Source organism: Scleropages formosus, chromosome 5, assembly GCF_900964775.1.
Source record: "Scleropages formosus chromosome 5, fSclFor1.1, whole genome shotgun sequence".
In the NCBI taxonomy this organism is placed as follows: domain Eukaryota; kingdom Metazoa; phylum Chordata; class Actinopteri; order Osteoglossiformes; family Osteoglossidae; genus Scleropages; species Scleropages formosus.
The window spans coordinates 26,924,109-26,950,453 of NC_041810.1; the positions used below are offsets into that span (position 1 = coordinate 26,924,109).

General features: G+C 46.4%; 1 protein-coding gene and 1 non-coding gene across 2 annotated transcripts; both read left to right on the forward strand.

Annotated features, from left to right (window-relative positions):
- Positions 1-373: 373 nt before the first annotated feature.
- On the forward strand, positions 374-22,154 carry LOC108942170 (F-actin-monooxygenase MICAL2-like). The gene is made up of 28 exons (XM_029251631.1): positions 374-505; positions 2,820-3,139; positions 4,035-4,242; positions 4,354-4,470; positions 4,894-4,992; positions 5,561-5,716; positions 5,991-6,091; positions 6,683-6,940; positions 7,909-8,024; positions 8,391-8,517; positions 8,617-8,698; positions 9,106-9,247; positions 9,976-10,172; positions 10,641-10,720; positions 10,978-11,043; positions 11,258-11,386; positions 12,734-12,920; positions 13,199-13,284; positions 13,379-13,442; positions 16,249-16,323; positions 16,558-16,652; positions 17,880-18,708; positions 18,816-18,910; positions 18,998-19,087; positions 19,312-19,410; positions 20,672-20,775; positions 21,004-21,077; positions 21,442-22,154. The coding sequence occupies exons 2-28, from the start codon at positions 2,876-2,878 to the stop codon at positions 21,624-21,626; spliced, it is 4,125 nt and encodes a 1,374-aa protein (XP_029107464.1). The 5' UTR covers positions 374-505; positions 2,820-2,875; the 3' UTR covers positions 21,627-22,154.
- A 201-nt stretch (positions 22,155-22,355) lies between these two features.
- Positions 22,356-22,428, forward strand: trnar-ucg (transfer RNA arginine (anticodon UCG)). Its single transcript has one exon. It is a non-coding gene; the product is annotated as a tRNA-Arg (tRNA).
- The last annotated feature ends 3,917 nt before the right edge of the window (positions 22,429-26,345 follow it).

Sequence of the window (26,345 nt, forward strand, 5' to 3'; positions counted from 1 at the left end):
TTTTCAGCTGAGAGTTTTGTTCCTTTCCTCCATGGCCAGAAGATATATATAAAGCACTGTATTATTTAAGTTGGTAGTCAACTGTCTTCTTTGTTTTTCTCTCTGATGTATTTGTTTTTCTTGCCTTACGCCTATGTTAAAGCACCCTGTGTCACTGCGTGAGAAGAGCGCTCTTTAAAAATAAATTGAATTGAATTCTTTCTATGCTGCTCTACACAGTCTTAAAGAGATTAAAATTACCATGTGTCATTTGCTAATAAACAGCATGAAAAACTTCCTGCTACACACCTTGATGGCGTGGTCCTGTTCATACAGTACAGGTCCCACCCCCCCAAGCCTGTTGACACACTGAGTCACACACTGAGGAAGGTGACGAGGTGTTCGGTCAGGACTCTGGACCAAGCCAAGCTCTTCTGTCTTCCCACAGTTTCTGTTTGCTCCGACCCCCCAGGAGGTCACCCAGCCGGTGTCTGTGTCCAACTGGTGTCCCTCACGTAACTCACAGGTGAGTGCCCCGTGGTATCCGGTGCCCACTGTCCTGTTAAATCATTAGTGACTCACTGTGAATATTAGCTGGGAACATGGATTGTTGAACTTCATAGAAGTTGCAAAATTAATATTTAATTTGTTCAAAGTTGCAAATTCATTAAATTGTTTAGGTTTTAAAGAGACTTTGCACAGGGAAGGAAACTGGCCCCTCCTACACAAGGTTGTCCTTCCTTCAAGACTATTACAAAGGGTTCTGGAACATGTCTGTATATTCAATTTTAGACGTGGCCATAACTGTTTGCATCTTGTGACCAAACTGGGTTATGGTTACTAATTATACACTTTACTAGATTTGTCCATTTTTACCAAGTATCTGTATTTCTTACCTAAATACTCTTTGCAAACTCATTTCGCCTTCTTTGCACGTGTCTTGAAATGAAAAGAAGAGCATTCGGGTCTGATGTTCGGAAAATGTGCGCAGCCAGAGTTGGATCAAATTAGCTACTGTTTCAAGTCCGACCATATTCTTCATCTTGTCTCACTTTTTGGACATGAATCTGTATTTCTGGGATCTTTGTCATCCACGCTCCTCTCTGTGTTCTTTTGTGCAGTGTAGATGCTTACCTTAACCCTAACCATACCTCAGATGCCCTGTGCCATTCTGAAGAGGTGCACCTCTGGTTTGTTTCCAAGTAATTTTTGGTTCCACACTAGTGCTGAATCAGCAGAAGCATGAAGGGGGGAGATGTCTCCCCCCAAGTGTTCAAACAAGCCTGTGTGTAACTCCTCTGAGCTTTATTGGTTCCTCCCAATATGTCACGTTATTACAGCCCTGGGGTCAATATACTATCGAAAGAAAATAACTCTTTTTTCATAGGTGTTCTAATGAGACACCTTAAAAAAAGGCTGAGCAAGACCCTACTGACACTTCTTGCCTGCCCTTATGACCACCCAACGTTTGTGACCCAGTTCTAGTGATGGATTTAGGTCAGAGCCTCTGAGCTTAAAGCGCTGCTGCTGGGATCAGCATTTTGGTGGGTAATTAGCAACTGCTTGCTGCTTGACTGGATGTCGGGGTGGGATGCAGACAACATCCATGTGAGTCCTGTGTGTTCCTCAGAGGACCTGTCGTCTCGTCGAGTAGCTCGATGTGCCGTGTCAGCTGCGCAGCTGATTGATTCGGTTTTTCCAACTGACCGTGTGCTGTTTAGTCACGGCTTGGCAGAAGGATCGCCATGTTTACCACGAGAAGCCCTTGGGTTTGTCTCACATCATTCCTGCAGGATTCCTTAAGCAATCTCTGGAAACGAATGAGTTTTTAGATAAGTGAGTATCTGGATGGAGAAGAACGTCTTGATGGGGAAGGATGTCTTGGGGTCGGTAGTTCAAGGAGTTGTCTAACATGCTGGAGTCCTTCCACTTCTCTTCCTTCAAATGAGCACAGTAACAGTGACGAGCTCTGGTACACAGTGAGGCTGCAGAACATGACCACAGCAAGGCTGTAAAGAACACAAACTGAGACTGCAAAGAACACACGTTGGCTCTGTTCTGTAAGGATTCGGTCCGGTCTGGCAGCGTTCTGACCAAGGTTCTGTTTGGTGCTCGTGTTAGTGCAGATCTTTGCTCCAGCAAGTGTCCCCATCATGAAGATGCCGAGCAGAAAAACTTCACGACAGGTCAAGGTCTGAGTTTTTCTGCCCAGCTTCAGTAGGACCTTGGTCAAGGTCCTATTTATCTTTTTTTGTTTGTTTGTTGACTATGTGAAGTCCTAAGCTACTTGTTCTAAATGAAGAGAAACAAGTTGCAGGTCTGAACTGAATACAGTCAATTACACTGATTTGCAGCTAAATTGTTTAATTTTTTTGCTTCATTCCTTTCAAATTAGATTTTTTTCAGTAGAGAAACATGCTTATGTGAAATAGCTTTAACATTTGTATAGCTAAAAACCTTTAATGGTTTTAATCATTTTATATCAATTGTAGGAGCACAGTGATTTTCCTTTGCCTTTTAAAATGCAAAATGCTAGAATGTCTAAAACATGGAGAATTATAACTGTCTTGTGGTTTAAAGTGACTCTTCAGTGTTTTTAAGTTCAGAATTTGACCATGATTGGGGTGTGATCCAAAAAAATACTATGATCAACTTTATTATGGTGTGGACTTTAGAATGTTTGTTCTGTGAACCGTGGGATGCTGGGATAGCTTGGAGGAATCATGCATGTTCTAGTGCAGTATTCTTATGTTAACAAGAGTAAAGAGGACTTATGATGATGACAGACATCAGTTGTGCCTGTTTCGAGTGACGCATTACCACATGACACTGTCTTTCAGCCGCTGATGTGGACAACACTGGAGATGGGCGGAGCAAAGGTATAGGCAAAGGAGCAATGGGTGAGACAGAGACAGTGGCAGGTGGCCAAGCAGGCCAGCTCTTTGAGGAGCTCCTCCAGGCTTCTACTTGCAAAGACACCCTGCAGGCATTCACAACACTCTGCAGGCAGCTGCAACTTGACCCACTGGACCACAGGAACTTCTACAGGCAGCTGAAGGCCAAGGTCACCTTCTGGAAAGCAAAGGCTCTCTGGAGCAAACTGGACAAGAGAGCAGCCCAGAAGGAGTACAGTAATGCAGAAGCCTGCAGAGACACCAAGGTACTAGGGAACACCAAATGTGAGGACCTACACAGTCTGCAGCAATGACCATGCAATCTGCAGTGTTAGATGCACTGGGATGCAAATATAACAGGGTGAAACAAAGTGCAGAAGCCGATGTATAGTATACAAAGTGTTATTGGAGTGTACAGTCCCAAAGAGAGACCCATGAATTGTTTTAGATATCAAAAAACAGATGGACTGTGGAGTGAAACTAGCATTTGCCATTGAATGAAATGTAAACCCATGTTCTTCAAAACTTCCATGTTCTTTGGCAGCAGGTTTTTTGCAAGAGGTCAAGACAAAGCCATTAATTATGATTATGGTCTGATTAATGGAGTAGAAAATCACTAATTTTAAAGTATAGTGTCAGTTTTCATGCAGAATATCATTCTCTTAATGTGTCTGGGAAGAGGCCAGCGAACTGCCTTAACAGCTCAGACTCACGGAACCTGTCATACCCTTTGGTTCATATTGTGCTCCACTTTATGTCACTCAACAAAGTTGAGTGTGGTACTTGGAGCCTTCAAACCATAACCCTACATTGTCAAGCAGAGTAGCTGATGCAATATGTAAAAGTACCTTTAAACTTAGAGGACAGTGAACCAAAATGTGAGGTCACAAACAACTGTGATACCTTAAGGTATCAGCCAAATCAGAACTGAAAGGCTTATTTATTGTTGTTGATTTGCTCTCTTGACTAGTCTGAAACTTCAGGTAGATCTTTTCATAATACCTAAATTACATACAGCCTGTTATTCATTGCAGTGATCTTAGTGTGTTCATATGTTTCTTTGATCTACCATGATCTCAAAGATGATGTCACAAGAAGTGTAATTTTTGTCTATAAATAACGGTCTGGACAGTGGTCCCTGGATTCTTTATTGCTCCCTAGTGTCTGGTCATCGGTGGGGGCCCATGTGGACTACGGACAGCTATCGAGTTGGCGCTGCTGGGGGCCAAGGTCGTGGTGATTGAGAAAAGGGACACCTTCTCCAGGAACAATGTACTACACCTCTGGCCCTACACCATACATGACCTGCGCAGCCTTGGGGCTAAGAAGTTCTATGGAAAGTTCTGTGCTGGAGCTTTAGATCACATCAGTGAGTACTGACCAACCACAGTTGTGTAGACCACTACCTGGATGAATTGTCCAAGGTTAGTGAGCTTTGCCAACAATGACAAAACAACATGATTGGTGTTTGGCCCCACAGGTATTCGTCAGCTCCAACTCATTCTGCTGAAGGTATGTCTACTGGTTGCCGTGGAGGTCCACGTCAATGTGGAGTTTGTCCGGCTCCTGGAACCACCAGATGACCAGGGTCTCAACAGTGAGTCTCACCCAGAGGATGTTCCACTGTTGAGTGGGATCTCTGAAATCTGGGAATCATGTTCTCATGGACCATACCGTGAACTTCGAGTTCAGACAGAACAGGGAGTTAACTTTCCTTTGGGATCTCTCATCCTGGGCTGCTCCATCGTGTTGATGTTTGCTAAAGGTGTTCTGACCTCACCGGCTTCTCAACCTGTGTGTGATGGGTATTCCAGTTGCCCAACCTGGTCTGTTATTAATCAGGTAGTAATCTTAGTAGCTTCCCTGAATGTAACTGCCACCCTTCCTCTTAGTCTATACATTGGTAAAGTGAAACAAGGTGAATATCTGACTTATGTCTGAGGTCCAGCACACACTAGGATCACGCCAAAGTGAGGTTCTGGTGAAGCCTGTGGGGATTCAGTTTTTGTCTCTCTTTCAGGAGGGTGGAGGGCTGAAGTCCGGCCCACAGACCATCCAGTCTCCAACTTTGGCTTTGACGTGATGATAGGAGCAAATGGAAGCAAGGGCACGTTGTCAGGTAAATGCATGTATGTCTACGTGGTCTCCTTCAGTCTGTTTTTTGTGCTCCTGTTAAAGACAGAAAATATGTCTGTCAACAGACAAAAACAGTATTTTGAAGATTGTGGAGTTATTGACATGTTACCAGTATCATGATCATGAAGGCAGTTAATACCAGACTTTTGAGCAATGGAAATTGTACATCAAAATGAAAAGTACATTACACATGTAGATTGCAACTACTGTAGTTCATCCAAGAAAAGAACGCTGGAGAGTATCCATGTGTGGAACCAGTGTTAATCCATAAAATGCTTAGTGTTGATTTTAGCTGAGTTTGCTTTTTTATTGAAAGACAACTCTCCGGTCATAATAGCTGAGAACAACCCAGTATCAGTGAGTAAACCCTAGAGTGCAACTGGATTTTCTTACTATTATAACAATTTGATGTGTTTCTCTCAGTAAAAACCACATATTACTGGCTTTATCTTTTGCCTTTATAGCTTCATCTTCCGGGTTTAAAATTGTGAACCTGGAGACATAAGGTCCACGTCTCTGGAAGAGTTAATTATCCCGTTCTCTGGTGGCAGGTTTCAGAAGGAAGGAGTTCCGTGGCAAGCTGGCAATTGCCATTACAGCCAACTTCATCAACAGGAACACCGCAGCTGAGGCCAAGGTTGAAGAAATCAGTGGTGTGGCCTTCATCTTCAACCAGAAGTTCTTCCAGGACCTCAAGGATGAAACAGGTGGGCAGACAGAATAAAAGACAAGCGTGGAAGGGTGATGCCTTTCTGGGATTCGACCCTTTAACTTGGCTGGTTGAGCTTTAATGTGCTTTTTCTCTTTTTGGCCAAGTCATGAAGTGGTGCCCTATCTCAGGTAACGTACAGTCAGGTTTGCTTGCACTGTTAGATCCCACACAGCCTGTTGAGACACACAGTTAGAAGTTCAGGAGAGAATGGGGAAGATGGCCTACTTCTGCTAGGACAACATCTCCTAATTGCTGGTCTTGTTCTCCAGGAGTCGATCTGGAGAACATTGTGTACTACAAGGACAACACGCACTACTTTGTCATGACAGCCAAGAAGCAAAGCCTGCTGAGTAAAGGAGTCATCCTTCAAGTAAGCATGTGTGCACCGTTTCCCTGTCCAGAATGTTCTAAGGCAGCAAGGATATATATCTCACATGGATTAGAGATTCTCATAGTTTTGTGTGACTCTTCAACAGATTCCAGATGTGAAAGACAATTCCTGGAGCACAATTATGGGCTAAGTCACATTAATACCCTGAGAATTCTGCTTTAAGTGAGGTCATTTAACAAGCTGGGATTTTTTTTCACAGCTGGGACTTTCAAAGCTTGTGAGATTAGAATTTGTGGAGTCTGTGTTTCTGCCATGTGCTCTTCCTCCTTCTTTGTAAGGGAGTGAATTGAGACTAACCTGAAACTGCAAGCCCTCAGCACTGTGGTTTTTGTGTAGGTAGGGTAAGTGTCGCTGAGATGAAATCTACACACACCCTAAGCTGGATTTGTATCTTTTCCTAGACATACAGCTCTGGTGCTGAGAGGCACCTGCATCACCTGCTGTACCACTATGCCAGTTGTGTGTATCTGAAGTCAAAGTCTTTTGGTCTTAGCTGACCAAAAGTAGGTGCATATATAGCCTTGATCGAACTTGAATGGCCCTGACTAGCCCTGCCTCCATCAATGCCAGGACTACATGGACACCGAGATGCTCCTAAGCAGCGAGAATGTGAGCCAAGAGGCCCTGCAGTCATATGCTTGTGAGGCCGCCGACTTTGGCACAAACTACCAGCTCCCTTCTCTGGACTTCGCCATGAACCACCACGGGCAGCCAGACGTGGCCATGTTTGACTTCACGTGCATGTACGCCTCAGAGAATGCGGCCCTGGTGCGCCAGCGTAACAGGCATCAACTGCTCGTGGCCCTGGTGGGGGACAGCTTGCTGGAGGTGAGGGCTTAGGGAACAGTCCAACTGTGTAACTGTGTGCGTGTCATTGAATCCATGTCAACGTGCACAATGGACAGTCCAGCTTGGGGCACATCTGGAGTTCACATCTGGGGTTCACTATATTACGGCATCGTACACTGCACACCATCTGCACTTGGTTAGTGGGGCAAAGGACAGTGTGGCCTGGGACAGCGGAAGAACTGTGTGTTCTGGCATTATTACACACACTCTGACCTTGAGCTGTACCCACACCCTGGAGCAAAGCCAGGTGCTGGAGTAAAGCCCAGAGTAGCATCTGCTGCAGCTTGTTTGAGGGATGAAAAAAATTAACCCTTGGGCTGTGTTCCAGACAGCTTTCCATTTTTAGTGTTCCCATCCAAAACTGGGCAGCCTATTATAACTGTTTATAAAGATTATGAAACATAGATGATCACCTATTGTTGAGTTACAACTTTCATCCGATTTCATTCCTGGTTATTATCACATGTTCTACTCTTCTTTTTGGATTTTATCATCTATAGACATCATTGACCTGAAATGACTACACTTGTGTGTGTGAACTCCCAAATCTGGCATTTGACACTCTTCTCTCTTTATTATAGATCTGGCCGGGCACAACACAGATGTAAAAAATTTGAATGAAACTGATAAAATGCAGTGAAACCGGTGACTGTTAATTTTATACGTTCAGATGTCTGGCGTAGAGGATCTCACAAAGCCTTATGGCAATCAGGAAAAAGATACTGTAGATATGATCAGTAAATGCTGTAAATTGATCAGATCTGACCAGAATACAATCCAAGGGTTAAAATTAAATCTCCCTAAATAGTTGATGGCAGCAAGAACAGATTTCAGCAGCCAAGTGTCTTGTTCGATGCCAAGGTGGCTTTCCCTCTGCTTTTATAACAGGTGGGTCTCACCATTAGTCTATGCTTGACATGTCCCCCTGTATGTTTGTGTCTCCACAGCCCTTCTGGCCTATGGGCACTGGCTGTGCGCGAGGCTTTCTGGCTGCCTTTGACACAGCCTGGATGGTGAGGGGCTGGGCACAAGGCCGGAAACCTCTAGAACTCCTGGCTGAGAGGTCAGAGCCAAGACATGAGATCCTGAGGGCACAGTCTTTAGCATTCATGTACTACATTCATGTCCACGTTCTGTCCTGTGTATTTATTTATTGTCTTGTACTCCTGTTCTGTATTGCCCCATTGTCTCCGGAGAAACGACATTTCGTTCCACTGTACACAAGCTATATAGAGGAATGACAATAAAAACAACTTGAACTTGAACTACTAATGCAATCCAGAGTGGAACTTGTCCCCATATGGACTTTATGTGTGGATATAGTGTTGATATGGGGCAGATGACCACTGAGTTCCCAAAGACAATGTAACTGGTCAATGGTCAATGTGAGGCACCCATCAGTGGGTTGACCGGCCGTGTCTGTTTGCAGGGAGAGTCTTTATAGGCTGCTGCCTCAGACAACCCCTGAGAACATCATCAAGAACTTTGAGCAGTACACCATCGACCCAGCTACGCGCTACCCCAACCTCAACTCTACTTGCGTCCGTCCACACCAGGTGAGAATAAAGCTTCATCTTGTATTTATATGGATCATATGTGGATTAATTCAAGTCTATCCTTCAAAGCACTTCTTTTCATCCTGCTTTCTGAATCAGGTGCGCCACCTGTTCATCAGTATGGAACTGCCTCTGGAGCATTCTGCTTCACGGCACCTGTCAGCCAAGGTTTCCAGAAAAGGTGAGTCAAGGTGGACACGGCATTACAGAGACATACAGTCTGTGGTGTGATACCTCACTGTTCCCTGTCAATCTTGACCTCTGGTGTAACTTCAGGGCAGAAGGAGAAGCGTGGATGGTCCTGAGTGTAACACATTACCCAGTGTCTTACCCCTGTTGTTTTTAACAAGTGCCTTGGAATCTTGGAAGTGGTTTGATAAAGAGAACTTTGGCTTATCGCAGTCATAATGACACACCATTTGCAAACAGTGTGACTGAAGGAAACTCCCTTGGACAAAAGCACGAGCACAGCATGTTTGCAAACCTTATCACTCCCGAAACTGGTCTGCATCTGATTTTCTCTGGTGCTCACATGCCCTGAGGGATAAATGTAGACCTCCCTGTCTCTGAGTTGTGTTTCTCTGGCAGAATCGGAAGTCCAACCGAGCAGATTGCTGAGCTGGTGCCAGAAACAGACCCGAGGCTACGTGGAGGTGTTGGATCTCTCTAGCTCCTGGAAGAGTGGCATTGCATTCTGTGCCCTTATTCATCGCTTCCGGCCTGACCTCCTGTAAGACCACCATGCACAGATGTCCTCAGTCACTGATCTACATGTGTGCTCATCCACATACTATAATCTTCAAATGTTCTGTGTAGAAGCCAACATTATGTGTTGGTAATATTCTCCACGAAAGTGGCCTATTTCAGATTTTACCTGGAATACAGGTTGGTCTCCATAAACAGGACCCGTGTGTCTATGGGCCCTCTATAAGTAAGATTTGATCTCTTCTTCATGCTGCACACAGAGAATTTCTACCAGAGAGCAACAGAAAGAAGAATCCGTACCTAAACAGCACGGACGACATTAGACACAGGAATCAAAGATTTCATGACAGTGAGAAGAGATGAACAGGTCACATAGAAGAAAGAAAGACAACAGCTGTATGATGAGGGTCACCAACTGGTACCTGAAAAACATCACAAGAAGACCAGGAAGGTTACCCCTAATGGGAAGACCCCCTTGTCACAGCCTTTGGACAAAAATGGAAGACTGCTCAAAATATGAAACTGTGGTATCACTTGACCTGGAGTCTTCAAGAAATCCAGAATGAAAGTACAGGTCCCTCAAGGGATCAAGGGATAGATAGAGTGTGTTACCACCACAAAAGCATTTTTTAATCTAGACATTACCTACAGGTCCATGATTGACTACGGTCTTGCTCTGACAGTAGTGGACAGTCGTGGTAATTGTGGATGTGGATCTCTGTTCACCTATGATCTGCTCCTGTTGTCCCACAGTGACTTCAGTTCCCTCAGCGAGCAGAATTCAGCCAAGAACAACCAGCTGGCCTTTGACATCGCTGAGTGCGAATTTGGCATCCCACCAGTGACCACGGGGGCCGAGATGGCGGCCAGCCAGGAGCCCGACACCCTCAGCATGGTCATGTACCTCTCCAGGTTCTACAACCTTTTCCATGGAGCTCCACCTGTCTCAGGTACGTTGGCCCCTAAAGCACTGCAGGATGCAAATCTGCCCATGCAACGAAGAAGCTGCTTTAGAGCAACTCTGGTCACTGAGTAGCATGTGAAACAGTTCCATTATGCACCAATCTCCAGGAGATCCTCTCTGATCTTCTGTAGATCATGCAGTATCCAACTCTTGGCTCTGTGGCTTCTCCAGAGATAACAACACGTGTACTGCATAGGTGTCGTTATCTCTTGTTGGAGTGGCGCTGATGGGACCGGATGGTAAATAAGGCCAACTGCAGAGTGAGGTTCCTGTTGCAGACCTGAAGGGATCCTGGATCACCTGCCTTGCATTCATCTCTTGAATTGTGTCTCACTCCAGCATCCACTTAAATTAATTTGATTAAAAAAAACGTTAATTTATGTTTTCACAGATTTGAATGAGTCAATGCTGAATGAAGTGCTAATTTTTGTTTAATCCAATATGTTTTTTGCAGGGTTTCAGAAAGAAGCAGATGAAAACAGCGAAGCTCCATTCTCAAAGCCACTCAGTTTCCCAAAGAAGCGGATCCCAAAGGTGAGCTTTGCCCTGAGCTACTCCTCCTATCGGTGATTTTATCTTCCTCCTAGAAATGTAACATGTTCATCTTATAACGCCAAGGAAGTTTCATACAAGAAAATCCTTCAACGCAGACTTTCTCGCAGCCGGGGTTTCATACAGAAGAGGATACAGGATATAAGTCAGGAGATCCACACTTTCCAGGAGGAGGAACAATTGGCGCGTGTGTGCGGTAGTTAAGATGGCCCTTGTGTGAGCTCACTGTCCCCTTTCAGGAAAACCAGAAGGTCGAGGACAAACCTTCCACATTCAAAAGAAGGCGGAGCGCATGTTGGGAAGAGGTTGGTTTCTTCCTTAAAAAATGCAGAATGAAACAATCGCCTGGTGTTTGCCCTTCACCCAAATGTACGCACACATCCTCCTAAACTTACAACATCATGAAGACATTTATTCACCATCTATACTGAGCCAAGCTCATGTAAACATTCTTGCCGTCATGTCAAAGACTCTGACCTCTTGATTGTCATTTATTTCATTGGTTCATTTCTCTGACAGGCGTCCAGCTTGTCCAACCAGAATGCGTCCTCTGAAAGAGACGTGCGAGAGAACAAAGTCCGCTTCATGGCGACGCAGCTTCTGGCCAAGTTTCAGGAGAACTTCCACAGCAGCAGAGTCCATGGGCAGGTCGGAGGGTTGTTCCATTGTCATGACAATGTCTCCGCGATGCAGCATTGCTCTGGCGATCCCTGTTTTGTACATGATTGCTGTGGCCATTAATACAATGATGATGTATGGATGAGTGACCCAGTGTAAGTAGTGTATCTAGCAGTGTAAGTCACCATGGTGAATAAGGTGTGTGGGCTGATAACACTACATAGAGTTCATTGGAAGTCGCTTTGGAGAAAAGCGTCTGCTAAATAAATAAATGTAAATGTACAAAGAATGCCCTGCTCTTTCCCATTCATCTGCTCCTCTTGTGGGCTCATACATGCCAGGTAATGCAGGTAGTGTTTTTGTAATCTGATTACAGACAGGATTCACTTACAGAAAAGACCTTGAATATGGCCACATGTTATTGGCCTTTACTGTTCCTCATTCGGGGGGTGTGCAGTGGGTTGGACCAGGTCCTGCTCTCTGGTGGGTCTGGGGTTCAAGTCCTGCTTGGGGTGCCTTGCGACGGACTGGCGTCCTATCCTGGGTGTGTCCCCTCCCCCTCTGGCCTTACGCCCTGTGTGTTGCCGGGTAGGCTCTGGTTCCCAATGACCCCGTATGGGACAAGTGATTCAGACAATATGTGTTCCTCATTGGGTGACATTGGTTCTCACTGGTCTTCATTGACCTTCATTGCTTCTCATTGATCCTTACTGGTCCTTACTGATCTTTATTGGGGGGGTGTGGTGGCGCAGCAGGTTTGACCGGCTTCTGCTCTCTGGTGGGTCGAGTCCCGCTTGGGGTGCCCTGTGTTGCCAGGCTAGGCTCCAGCTCGCCATGACCCCGCTTGGAACAAGCAGCTTCAGTCAGTGTGTGTGTGTGTGTGTGTCACGACAAAAAAGATGGTGAACAGATCAATATGTTGATCCTGATCACTCCTTGCACTCCAGCAAGAGCATTGCACTTCTCTACATCCGGTGGTCTCACTCAAAAAGGGTCAAAATCAAAAGTTGTAAGCTTTGGGCCCAATATCATGGAATGAGCTTCCTCTGTCTTTCAGAGTTGCTGAGCCCCTTGCAGCATTCAAAAGGGGTTTCAAAATTAATCGCTTTCAGACCCATTTCTCTTATGATCCCTTTACTGTTCATATATTGTTCTCAGATCATCTGTCACAATCACCTCTGTATTTCCAATCAGTTCCATATATAACTGCTCTAATGTGTGTAGGAAAAAAATGGGAGTGTTGGACAAACTGTGCTTCAATAATTACGTCTGCATCTAAAACTCTTTGTTACGAAATGCACATTGGTTTAGTGTCTGCCAGATCAATCAACGCAGGTGGAAATGTACTATGTCATTTCATACTTTTCACTTTCCCAGAGTTCCTCGGCAAAGGAGTTGGCCACAGCCCCGGGCAGCAGCGACACGTGCCACTTCTGCGGGCGCCGTGTCTACGTGGTGGAGCGGCTCAGTGCGGAGGGGCTCTTCTTCCACCGCGAGTGCTTCCGCTGCTCCGCCTGCGGCGCCACACTCCACCTGGGAGGCCACGCCTTCGACAGCCAGCGGGGTGCGCTGTGGGCCCTCTGCCCTTCCCGTAGCGCCCAGATATCGAAATCCTAACCCAGAGGTTTTCAGCTGCCACAATGGGAGGCACTTTAGGTGTTAAAAAATTGAACCAGGGACCAGAGGGTAGGAGTAGAATCTCTGAGCCTTGCATCAGAACACAATCTGGCCCAAAGTTAAAAGAGATCATTTGGGGTAAAAGGGTAAAAATAGCAGCTAAGAGAGTAAAATGTAGTCAACAGAGCATGAAGGGTGTGTTGACTGTCCATGGTCTTTGTGTAGGTGTGTTTTACTGTAAGGCCCACTTCCCTCGGCAGGGGGTGGCCAACGGGCCCAGAGGCAGGTCATCGTTATCTCACCTTCGGCAGGTAATCCAGCCACTGCATCGTCTCGCTGCCCCACTAGTGTGTGTGCGCAAGTGTGTGTGTCTGTGTTGCTATGTCAGCACTATCTCTTTCCCAGGTCTCTGTCATGGGAACCAGGACAGCAGCCCCCAACACAGACCTCCTATCTCACCAGCCCCCAGGTACCTTCAGTTCCCTCTTTAGGAACATTCTTTGGCTGCCCCTGTGGGCCACCAGGGCTGCGCTTCAGCAGGTGGCATGTGCGCTGTGCACTGCGGGTCTTCACCTAAGCGATGATCACAGGGAGGACTGCGCTTACTTGTACGAGCTGCTGAGCGTGGGCCTCCCCTTGCTGAGTGCGCTGTGGGACGTCCTGGGCCAGATGTGTGCAGAGGTGGCGCCTCCTTCTCTGCAGAACCTGCTGCTTTGGGCGGAGCTTTAGCTGGGTGCTGGGGTGGCCTAGCATGCATGGAGACGGGTGTCGGGACTGGTTGGAGCAGAACGGGACGCGAATGCCATTTCGGAGTCGCCGTTTGACCGTGTGCACAGCTCTCGGTCGGTTACCCCTCAGGGGTCGACCCTCCAAAGGCCTCACCTGCCAGTGTCCATCTGCTGGGCATGGACACCTGAAGACATGCCAAACAAACCATCTGGAAAATCATACCAGTAGTAATAAATAGTTATGCAGTATGTTGCTAATTAGAGTTTGTGTTTTGAATGTTCAAAAGGGTGAGCATAACATCTCCCAACGCAGGGAAGCAGGTGAAGGTGGGAGGGTCATCCACAACCTCTCCAACCTGGAGCTTTTCCCTCCCTCATTCTTGCATTCCTCTCCCTGTCCAAAATAAGCAGAAAACATCCACTTAAAATCAGAAGGGTGTTAGCCTCTCAATTCTGGGTTTTACCAGGGTATGTGGTGCCATGTGGAACGTCATGATGCTCGCTACTGCCTCCTGCTGGTGTGCAACCGAACTGCCAAACCAAGAACTGTCAATCACAAGTGATCCTCCTGTACCACTGTCATATTTGTATATATTTGTGCCCGTCACCTTTTGATTTGAAAAAAAATCTCAGAAGTTTAATTCCAAATTTCTCAATGACTATTTTTATACGATGGTGTAGTTTATTGTTTTGTAGTTTGTACAAGTAAACCACAAATGCACTCAAGTGATTGGTTTACAGTAGACATTTCAGTTTGTTTCTTCTCTCAACTGTAAGGAAGTCTTTTACGGTGCCATTTCTCCCAAAATGCACCTGGGGGGGGCGGGTGTTGGGTGCGGAGGAGTGTGAAATGGAATTAGTTGCTGTCTCATAGGTTCATCCTCACCTCTCGATCTCCATTGGTGCAACATCAGTACCTAGGGGATACAGCGAAAAGAGTGGATTTTCAGATTGGGCCACATTTTGAGCCAAATCTTGAGTTCTTGACATGAAATTTATGATTCGTATGAGACTTTGCAGGAATTCAATGGCTCAGACAGGTTCTGGTTGTTTCTCATGTTCTTCCTACTAAGTATTTACCGAGGCAGCTTTAGCCAAGCTGTGAATTTTATTATTTTACTGTATTTACTTGATTTTAGATGCCGTCAACTGCGAGGTGTCATGGAAAGTGAATGAATGAAGCACCCGAGTTCACTTCTGTTCCTCCTTAAGCTCATTTAAAACAGATCATGACTTTGCACATTGTACAGTTACTCACTCACTCACTTACACCAACCACTTGTCCTGGTTTGGGTCGCGGTGGTCTGGAGCCTATCCCGGAATCTCTGGGCACGAGACTGGGAGGGTACACCTCGGATGGGACGCCGGTCCATCACAGGATAGTCACATCGCTCAGGTTTACGGAAAGTTCTCGGAACAGCGAGAAACAGCTCAAGAACCTTTTTTTGGGTGATCATTTTGAAAATTGCGTGTATAAAATAAATTAATTTCGTTACTTACTTGCTTCCTCTTTTTATTATACGCTGCACCTCCATAAATAACCGGGGCTTTATAAGATTAATAAAAATAAAACCCGAACGGTGTGGTAACGCTCAGCAGTGCTCAAAATCCGCAGCGGAATGTGGTGGAGACTTTAGCAATGACATCATCAGTGAATTAATCCAGTGTTAAATGTACCGAACTCTGAGCTAAGCGGAGTTATTAATAAGGTAAGAAAGCTTAGTCTGAACAAAGGCGCCTTTTTTAGTTCAGTGTTGTATCGTCTCAACTGTTGCCGCATTCCCAAATCCCTGGCTGTGAAGGTGCACTGAGAGTCCACTTGGAGGACAACATGTGGACCTTTAGGGGTCCCTCCTTACAGTTACCGATCCCCTTGATGGAGGACCAAGGGGGGTGTAGTGCTCCACAAAGGGGGTGCGAAGGTCCTGCTGCAGATGCTGGCTCTAAGGATGCTGGTACAATGTGCTTTTCTACACAGCCCACACCTGTCTGCCCCTGTGAGCCACAAGGCATCAGAGAGGATTTGTAGCCCTCAGCCCTTCGTGTTCAATCCTTCTTAACGCGTGAGGAGATTTGGAACCTTGCTCCTTTCTTCCTGCCTTATCCATCACCCAGACCAAGAGTTTCTATTTCTGTCGTTTGGTCGGAGAGTCCAGTAGGTCCACTTTGGCATCGAAGCCAACGCATAGAGAAAAAGGGTCTTAGAAACAAACGTCAGCTGATAATGGATGATCTTTGAGATGTTCTCTGACAGCTTCGGTCCAGCTGCTTCCGGGGGCCTGCGAGTCGAGAATGCGGACCTTTCTAGATCACTGCAGATGTTTCCATCGCATCGTCTAAACTGTCACAATCCTCTTAGTCGCAGATGCCACACAGGTGTATTAGGTGCCTTCTACTCCAGGTGTGTCCAGCCTCTTTGCAATAAGTCTCAGGAGATTAATGTTGGGCTGCCCCCTGCTGACTGAATGCGCAGTGATTCATTTGGGCGAAACGGTGACGGTGACGCTGTGCATAAAGCTCAACGCTGTCGCCACCCTCTGTTTACAGACCCCGAGCAGTGCAGCCTTCCCAAAGAGCAGGAGCAGAGTAAAAACAACCGCTGGAGGTTGAAGATGAGGACTAGTGAGTCACTCTGACTGTCTCGTTACATGACTGTTTGTCTCCAGGGGAAAAAGAAGTGCAGGAATAAATTTTCCAATTTCCTGCCTCTGTAGGTGGTGGTAATCAGTGTGTTTCCTGGTACACACCTTCATTGTGTGTGTGTGTCTGCGTAGGTGGCTTTATAATGTTGATGAAAGCTCATCATAAACAAGGCTGCTCCCCTGCAGGGTTTTACCGGTGTATCCTCCTTTACAGCTCTCCCTCTGTTCCTGGGGAAGGCTCCTGCTCGCAGAAAGGCCGATGTAGCGAGGAGCTGCCACGACCCAGCGAAAGACCCGCAGCTCAACCAGGTTAGCACCCAGCACGTGGTGTAGCGGTCTGAGCTGATGACTTTCCTTTGGAGAACCCAGGCTCAAATCCCCCTTCCTACTCTTACACACTTGAGGTCCTAGCCCTGAACTGATGCACTAAAAATTACCCCGCTGTATAATGTCCTTAATTTATAATGCGTTCCTCCAAAGCGACTTGCAACATTAAACCACTTACAATTATTTACCCATTCATAAAGCTGGATAATTTTTACTCAGCCAATTTGGGGTAAGTACCTTGATCAAGAGTCCTAAAGCCATAGGTCGGATTTAAACCTGTGACCCACGGATTCAAAGGCGGCAGCTTCAACCACTATGCCACTTGCTGCCCCACATCTTAATGCATATATCTTCTAGTTTCCAGAGATATCATATGAAAACATGAAAGCTTTGTACAAATATACCCCATTATCTGTTTTTCATGTAGCCAGTTTAACATTAATATTTCTTATCATTATAGTATATACAGGGGGCACGGTGATTCAGTGGGTTTGGTCGGGTCCCGCTCTCTGGTGGGTCTGAGGTTCGAGTCCTGCTTGGGATGCCTTGGGACGGAATGGGGTCCCGTCCAGGGTGTGTCCCCTCCCGCTCCAGCCCTATGTCCTGTGTTGCTGGGTTGGGCTCCGGTTCACTGTGACCCTGCTGGGAATGAGAGGTTTCAGACAGTGTGTGTGTGTTATGGTACATCTGCTGTTATAAATACACATACACACATTATCTGTGACCACTTGTCCCAAGCGGAGTCGTGGCAAACCGGAGTCGTGAAATCATCGTGAAATGATTTTTTCAGATTTATTTTACATACCTGACCTTCATGTAAGTAGCTCGGTGTTACCCTAAAGACCCAGTAAACCTTAAAAAAGCGACATGGATATGACTGAATGAAAAAAATTAATGTTGTTATTCACTGATATTCATACTAGTGTTGTTCCTGTTTTCTTACACAATTTTTTGTTTTTGAAATTAGGCATCAGAGTGATTTTGGGGTCAGTTTGGGATGGGCTGTGCTAATGAAATAATGTACTGTATTAATGGAGCAACTCATTTCATTGTCTGGTTTTTCAGTATTCATTCTGTTTTGAGGAATTGATTAGTACCTGTTAATGGGGGTTGCGCACACACACACAGTGCAAAGACACTCTGCACAGACAAAAAGATGAACTAGACAAACTGCGGATTCTTGATATGTCTTCTGACTTTATACTACAGGGATCCACAAAGCTCTTGGAAGCAGCTGTAGTCCCTCCACCACAAGGGGGTACAGTGGAGCAGGTGGGTCCATGTGGCACCTCCACCCCAGAGGACATGCCCACCAGTGAGGAGCCGCTCAGAGATTCCTCACACCCTGAGAACAAGAAGCCGAGCAAGAGGAAGCTGATGCTCTCCCAGTCCGAAAGGCAGCGCCTCCTGGAGTGGGACTTGAGCAAGCCCTTGGCACAACCAGCTCTGGAAAGAGGGTGGAGAACTGCATCCCTGGGACATCACATTGGTTGGAAGTCCAGGAATGGTCCTGCCCTAGCACCTGTATCGGTTACCCCTCCCTCAGAAGCTCCTCCAACCCCCTGGCAGCTGCTCACTAATGCCCTGAGGAGGTCTTTCAGGAGATCAAGCTTGGTGAGCAATGTAGGCTCCATGAAAAAGCCCCTGAAGACCAGGCCTCTATCTAAGGGCTCCTTCAGCTTTGGCTCCCTGTTTGGAGGTCTGAGCCATCAGGGACAGAGCTCCTCCACTAGTGCAGCTCCTCCATCTACATCCCACCCCACTGATGCCGCAAGCAACACCGAACCTGACGGCGCTGAATCTAGGAACCTTGACATCAGCAGCTCTGACAGCCCTGAGCTCCCCAAGTTGCTGAAGGAGATTTCCCAGGTAGCGAGACCTGCAGGGGCATCCAAAGATGACCTCGCTTCCCTGCCGCCCCGGAAGCTGAACTTCTTCTCCTCCCTAAGGCTGAGAAGAATTGGTGAAGCAGACAAGGAGGCAGCTGGCCGCCAAGGGCAGGATGTTGAAACCATCCTGTCCAATTTGAAAAAGAAAGGTGCTGGATTTCAGCTGTGGTCCCATTAAGTGTGGTGAGGAGAAGGTCTTTGAGCCCATAGCTGATTCTCACACCCATTTGACTGGCTTATCTCTCTCTGTCCTCAGCATCCAACCAGCAGCACCTTGAGTCCAGTGAGTCTATCTCCTCCAACGAGGAGGAGACGTCCCCATCCAGGCAGCAGGTTTGTCTGAGCTCGCATGTTCCCTAGAAGAAGTGTAGACATTGCAGCTCCATCGTAGGACCCTGTGTGTCCACTGCGTGATGGTAATTCTGCCCCCTGCTGCAGGCCTCCAGTGAGAGACAGGAAAAGAAGCAACAGAAGATGATCAAACAGCAGAGCAGGAGAGAGCAGCTGAAACGGCTCCACAGGGCGCAGGTGAGGAGATGGCAGGACGGTCACAGGATAAAATGAGCATCTGGAGAACATTAGGAAAACAGTTCAAACTCTTCTCTAATAATCTGCTTTTGATGAAGAAATATAATAATAATAGTGTTGATGGCAACCATGTGGAGCCCTGTTTTCCCATCATCCTTGTGTTCCTTAACCGCTCCTACGCCCACATCCTGCTCCGGTTCCTGAACTCGCCGATGTGCATGCAGGTCATCCAGAGGCAGCTGGAGGAGGTGGAGGAGAAGCAGCGGGCTCTGGAGGAGAAGGGCGTAGCCCTGGAGAAGCAGCTGAGGGGAGAGACAGGTGAGGTGTGTGGGCGTGGCCTAAATATGGCTCCTCCCACTGGACCAACCCCACCACCCACCACTGTTGTGGATGTGTAACTTTTTGCTGACAGCTGGGGGAAAATGTGGGAATAAATGGAACGGGGTGCCTTTCCTGTCCCACTGACTTATGGGAGTGTTGAAGAGGCTACGCCCCCTGCTGCCGTGTCAGCCGTTGACCTGGATGACACGTTATCACCCATTAATACTCATTAGCACAGGCATGTCACTAAAGCACAGGGGCTCTCTATCAATGTGTTGGGTTCACGTTCACAGTCCCTGACACGTTATGGAACCGTCACACACCCAAGATCCCTTTGTGCATTAACGACACACAGGGCAGAACATTAGTCGTGTGTACGTCGCCGTGCTGGCAGGGAAGCTAGACGAGACATGAACTCAAGGGACTCTTTGTTTGAGGGTGCAGCTCCCGAGGCCCGCTGAACGCCAGGAGGACATGGGTACGTTGCGTTGGAGTCCAGTTTGACCGCACTCTGATCCCTGTACTAGTAAAGGTCCCCACTGCGTGTCTGTGCTCTCCGTCTTGTCCTCCTTCAGACGTGTCAGTCTTCTCGGTGAAAGCAGGCTTTGCTGGGAGTGGTCTGTGAAGCCTGTCGTGATGACGTGCGGAGAGGTTTCAACAAGTTCACAATGACTGAAGCTCTGTGTCCCCCCTGACAGTGGGGCTTTGTGGCAGCCCATGGTCTGGTGGGACAGTTTTTTTAGCAGATGCTTCTGTCCAAAGTCACATACAGTAACTACTATGTAGTATTTACCATGACGTACCATGTTAGATACACTACACTAAACTGCCCACAGTTATTGACCAATTATTTGGAGTCACCAATTCACTTGAAACACATGCCTTTGGACAGTGGGAGGAAACCAGAGCACCCCAAGGAGTCCCATACTCACAAGGAGAATAGACAACCTCCACGCAGACTGAGCAGGGACTGAACCCATGTCCAGTCGCACAAGCCCGGGTTCTGTGAGGCACCAGTGCTTCCTGCTCTGCCATGCAGATGAAACGCAAAGAATTCAAGATTCAAGGATTCAAGCCTGGGTCCTTAGGGTTAGGGTTAGGCATTAGGGTCAGGGGTCAGGGTTAGAGTTAGGCATTAGGGTACTGTACGTAGATACAGTGACCTGAATGGTTAATCTGACCCACATGGTCAAGTATGGATGCATTTAGGAGTCGATGACCCAGCCCAGCCTGCACCATGCTAACTCCTCTCCCCTCCTGGAGGAAGGTGGTAAACGTGGGGACGAGCCACAGCTGCTGCACACCTGGTTCAAACTGGTCCTGGAGAAGAATAAACTGCTGCGCTATGAATCGGAGCTGGTGATCTTGTAAGTCTGATCCAAACTATTTTCTGTTCAATGACAGGATAGTTTTTGTAGGGACTGTCAATGAATGCCAACTCTGCTCGGTGAGAGGAAAGTGCAAGCTGGCAATGTTTGTTGCAATTGAAAACTGAGATATTGATACGTGGTCCTCTGTTTCAAAGCAGGGGGTGTGGATCATACCTTTGGGTGGATTGCGCTTTGCTGACTTTTTCCTGTCTGTCTATTCATCAGTGCACAGGAGCTGGAGTTGGAGGAAACCCAGAGCCAGCTTCAGCAGGAGCTTCGTATTCGAATGGATGTTGATGGTGAGTCTCCTCCATGAGCAAATTGTGCATTATTCTTATTTTATTCCCAAAAATGGGGCAGTAGGTGGCATAGTGGTTATAGCTTCCACCTTAAACACAAGGGGCTCAGGTTCAAATCACATCTCCTGCTGTAGCACCTTTGATCAAGGCACTTACCATGAAGAATTGCAGCAAATCCCTGCAAGCTGAATGTACAAAACTAACATTGGAAGTCCCTTCAGAGAAAAGAAAATAAATGAAACAAGAATCTTGTGTAAATATCACCTAGTGGGGATAGCTGCACAATATCATTTTCGAAGAATTTTAAACAATTGGCAGTTGAGTAGACCCCTGATCGCCATTTACTCTCCAACGTGGTATTTAGATTCTAGGAAGAGCCCAAAGGAGCTTGCAGAGGAGCATGAGATGCTCAGTGAGATGACGAAAGTGGTCGAGAAGAGGGACATGCTTGTAGCACTGCTGGACGAGCAGCGGCTAAAGGAGAGGTCTGAGGACCAGGACCTGGAGAGCCTGCTGCTGAATAGGGGCTACCAAGTGCACTGGTCTTGAGTGACCCTCAAACCACCCAATAGAGCTTGGTGAATCTCAACACCCAATGGGGCTAAGTGACCCCCCAATCATTCAATGAGCTTGAGGGACCCTCAATCACTCAATGGGACTGATGGACCCTCAACCACCCAATAGGGCTAAGTGACCCCCCAGTCACTCAATGAGCCTGAGGGATCCTCAATCAGAAAATGGGCCGGAGGAACGCTTAATTACCAAAGAGAGCTGATTGACTTGTACCCCCCAATGGGTCTGAAGGACCTCTTCATGGGTCATCCCTACCTACCCATGAAGATACTGAACTGTGGTACAATACTACTGCACCCAAGATGCTCTGTAGAATGACTGCCATGGATAATTTCGAATAGCAGCAAACCTACATCAACAGCTATGATCACTGACCTTGGGCGCAAATGTTTCCAGCAAAGTATAACCACATGCTGCGCTAATTATTCTTCTGCTGATCACTTGATTACTTAAAACTGAGTTGTGCTCACCCTGGAAATATGCTGGATTTTAATGGTAAAAACATGTGATGGAAAAGATGCCTTTTATAGTCTTGTGCCTTTATTCTGACCCGCTGTTAAAGAAAAAAGCATCAATTTGCATGCTGTATTCCTCTAATAAACATTTAGTGGTGTTCAGATTTATCGCTGCTTTATCTCTTTTAGTGCTTGAGTTTATCTCTGTTTTTGAATATTGTATATCAAGATGTTTTTCATAAGGCATATAGACCATGTGGCCTAATGGATAAGGCGTCTGACTTCGGATCAGAAGATTGAGGGTTCAAGTCCCTTCGTGGTCAGGGTCTTTAGAGACCAATTGCGGTATGAATTTAATTGTCAACTGTTCAGTAATGGTACATATTCCATGTTTAATAAATAACTCATTGAAAGTAAAAGTATTTTCAGGCAGAGCTGGTAGTGTAGTGGTTAGTGCTAGTGCCTCTGCATCCAAAGGTGGTAGGTTCAATCCCCATCTTTGGCTGTAGTAGCCTTGAGAAAGGTGCTTATCTTAAATTGCTCCAGTAAAACCAGCCAGCTATATAAATGTGCAAATAAGTACCACTTCAACATTATAAGTTGCTTTGGAGAAAAGTGTCAGCTAAATGTATAATCCCAGTGTTCTTGTACCCTCATCTTGTCCGGGATGCATGTAGAATCTTACACTTTCTCATGTGTACAAATCCCTCCCTGTCTGAGAGATTCTGGAACAGGTATGAAGAAGCATGACCATCATTACCCAGGACCGACAAAATAGCAGTTTCACCAGAACTGCGGTGTACTAAAGGAGGGCACGCTGAATTCTGGGAACTTTCTTTCACTTTCCAGGGTCAGAGCCCATCGCCTGTAGCAGAAGTTCTTGGTTGACGCTGCTTTATTTTCTATTCGCTCTTTGTGTCTGAAAGTGCCTCAATTTCTCTCCGCACAGATAAAGAACATGTGTAGCCTTCACCGCACAAAAGCGACAAGGCGTAAAATTTGTGTTTCCGTGTAGGGAAAATATCGTACACCAACGGCATTGTTTATCTGCACACGTATATAAAAGTAGTATTTGGTTAATTTGCAGTGTACATATTATATTATTATATTGCCTTAATAGCCAAACTATAGTTGACAGTGGCTGATGGAGCCTGTAATCCTGGGTCCTTTGGCTCATTTGCCATGACCCCAAGAGGAAGGAAGTGTCACAGCCTAAAGTATTACACTGGGTGCCTTCCTTTTCAGTTGACCTCCTTGGATACTGTATATTACAGCCAACGCTTATACTGCAGCTCCTGCTGATGTCCTTCAAAGTAAATTGCAGAAAATCGAACGACAAAAAATGTGAACAAGGCACTTGAATCCCACATTTCACAGTCATGATGGATGACTGGTCCATGTTGAAGAGTCTCAGACAAATTAATATGTTTACTGCCCAGACATAAAATGTTTTTACCTTTATTAGGTACTTTACTGACACTTTTTTCAAAAGCTTTACAAATTATTTCCCATGCATAGAGCAAGGTAAATTTTACTAGAACAGTCCAGGGTAAGTGAAAGGTTATAATAGCAAAGGTAGGCGCAAGAGTCAGACTAACAGCCTTCGGGTTAGAAGTCTGCTCCCTTAACCACATTGCTACTGTGCTACCTGGTGCTTTAAATTTGCTTTCCAATCCCCCATCCAGCCTTACATTCCTGTTGTGCTAGGAGCAAAATTTTCAGCAACTGCATTGCATTTGTGTTGATGAAATTTTACTGTGTATAAAGGACATTTATTGATTCTTGCAAAGTTGGATCTCGAGTCGATGGCAGTTCTTTATTGGTAAGAAAGGCTTAATCTGGGACACAATGGAACAAGTAGAATTGCACAAGGAAGCCTTTGCTGTTTGGTTGAATCCATACACCAGAGGAGCAGATGGTTAATCGGTGTTTAAAAATGTCGCGTGGGTGTTCTGCAAAGATTGGTTCCTTTGTATTTGTGTATCTGAAGGTCACGGTAATCATCTGTTCCAGCAGAGAGTGCATGTGTGTGGAGCTGTGGGTCACTTCTCCTGCATTCCTCTTGATGGCTCTCCATTCATCATGTGCCTGAGCTTTCTCCTGAAATCAACAGGCCTGTTTTTCTGTGACCCATCAGCCGCCAGCAACAACACGAAATAGGGTCCAGAGCAGCATGTCCTCAGTGGATGTTCTTACTGAAATTTTGGTTGGTAGAATATTTTGATGGAGGTGTCTGTTTCTATGATACATGCATCACGTATTAATCAGTAAAGCTCCGACGCTCATGTTCAGCTCTTTCGCGTCCAGTAATAGATTAGATAGCCTGTGGTACATCTGGTACATAGTTGAACTAGCACAGACATTAACTCCAGCTTAAACCTCTGAGTTCCACTTATCAGAAGGTTTAATAACTGGAGTCAATCAGTTCTGAATCTCAGCTTGTTACCGTATTATAATGCAATTGCTTTCTTAGCTGGCACTTTCTCCAAAGCAACTTAAATGATTTTTTTCATTTACAGGTGGTCCCCGATTCACGATGGTTCGACTTACGATTTTTTCGACTTTACGATGGTGAGCTAGCAATAGACATTCAGTAGAAACCGTACACTGAATTTTGATTTTTTCCTGGGCAAGCGATATGTGGTGCGATACGCGCTCGGCATGCTGGGTAGCGACAGCAATCCGCATCTCCTAGTCTGTCATGCAGAGGTGTGTTTTAGGTGTATTAAATGCATTTTTGACTTACGGTATTTTCCACTTCCGATGGGTTTCACAGAATGTAACCCCATCGTAAATTGGGGACCACCCGTATATATAACTGGGTATTTTTTTTACTGTTAGTTCAGGGTGTTACCTTGATCTAGGGTGCTATAACAGGAGGTTTCAATCATGAATAATCAGGATTCAGTCATGGGTACTTGATACTGCAAGGCACCAGCTCAGCCATTACACTACCTGCTGCCCCAGTGCAGGTTCCTTATTGTTCAGATCTTATTTCCGAAAGAAATCTTTTGTAATGTTAATATGGTCAGCAAGGTGACATCATAAGGGGTTAAGATGACCAAACTCCTGAGATGGCTGTAAAACATTACAACATGAATGGTTTGGAACCCCTTATCTACTCTTAGAAAATATGTCCTCCAGCATAGCAGTAAAGGGTCTCAGGGCAATTTTATCACCAACCCTGATACGTTGCACTGTGATCTTACGGCATAAACACAGAGACTCTTGAAAGCGCCCTCGTCACCGTCTGAGCGTATCCCCTGAGGTGAGTGACAGACCTTGAAAGAATGTCTACACATGTAAAGGACCACAACGGATCTACATAATAGCAGTTAAATTGCTAATACCTCAGTTATCATTAAATAATGTTGTTAGTTAGAAAGATGTCATTTAAAACACACTACCTTGTGGCACTGTCATCTCTATACATTGAGGACTAAGAATTTTCAATCACAATGCGGTGCATTGTGATTTGGGCGGTGGTCGGGGCCGAGTGCCCAGCCGACCCAAACCTCGGGCGCCAACTCTGGTTTTTGGGACTTGGAATGTCACCTCACTGGTGGGGAAGGAGCCTGAGCTGGTGCGGGAAGTTGAGAGATACCGTCTAGATATAGTCGGGCTCACTTCCACTCACAGCTTGGGTTCTGGAACCACTCTTCTCGATCGAGGGTGGACTCTCCACTATTCTGGCGTTGCCCAAGGTGAGAGGCGGCGGGCTGGTGTGGGCTTATTAATAGCCCCCCAGTTCAGCCGCCATGTGTTGGAGTCTACCCCGGTGAATGAGAGGGTCGTCTCCCTACGCCTTCGGGTCAGGGAACGGTCTCTCACTGTCGTTTGTGCTTATGCGCCTAGCGGCAGTGTAGAGTACCCGGCCTTTTTAGAGTCCCTGGGGGGCGTGCTGGAAAGCGCTCCCACTGGGGACTCTGTCGTCCTACTGGGGGACTTTAACGCCCACGTGGGCAGCGACAGTGATAGCTGGAGGGGCGTGATTGGGAGGAACGGCCTCCCTGATCTGAACCCGAGCGGTGAGTTGTTATTGGATTTCTGCGCTAGTCGCGGTTTATCCATAACGAACACCATGTTCATGCATAAGGGTGTCCATCAGTGCACTTGGCACCAGGACACCCTAGGTCGGAGGTCGATGATCGACTTTGTAGTCGTTTCTTCTGACCTTCGGCCATATGTCTTGGACACTCGGGTGAAGAGAGGGGCTGAGCTGTCAACTGATCACCACCTG

Coding starts and splice junctions, on each gene's coding strand:
- LOC108942170 (XM_029251631.1), top strand. CDS start 2,876: ATGGGTGAGACAGAGACAGTGGCAGGTGGCCAAGCAGGCCAGCTCTTT. Junction 5,717..5,990: donor GGACCTCAAGGATGAAACAG/GTGGGCAGACAG, acceptor CTTGTTCTCCAG/GAGTCGATCTGGAGAACATT. Junction 18,709..18,815: donor GTCCAATTTGAAAAAGAAAG/GTGCTGGATTTC, acceptor CTCTGTCCTCAG/CATCCAACCAGCAGCACCTT.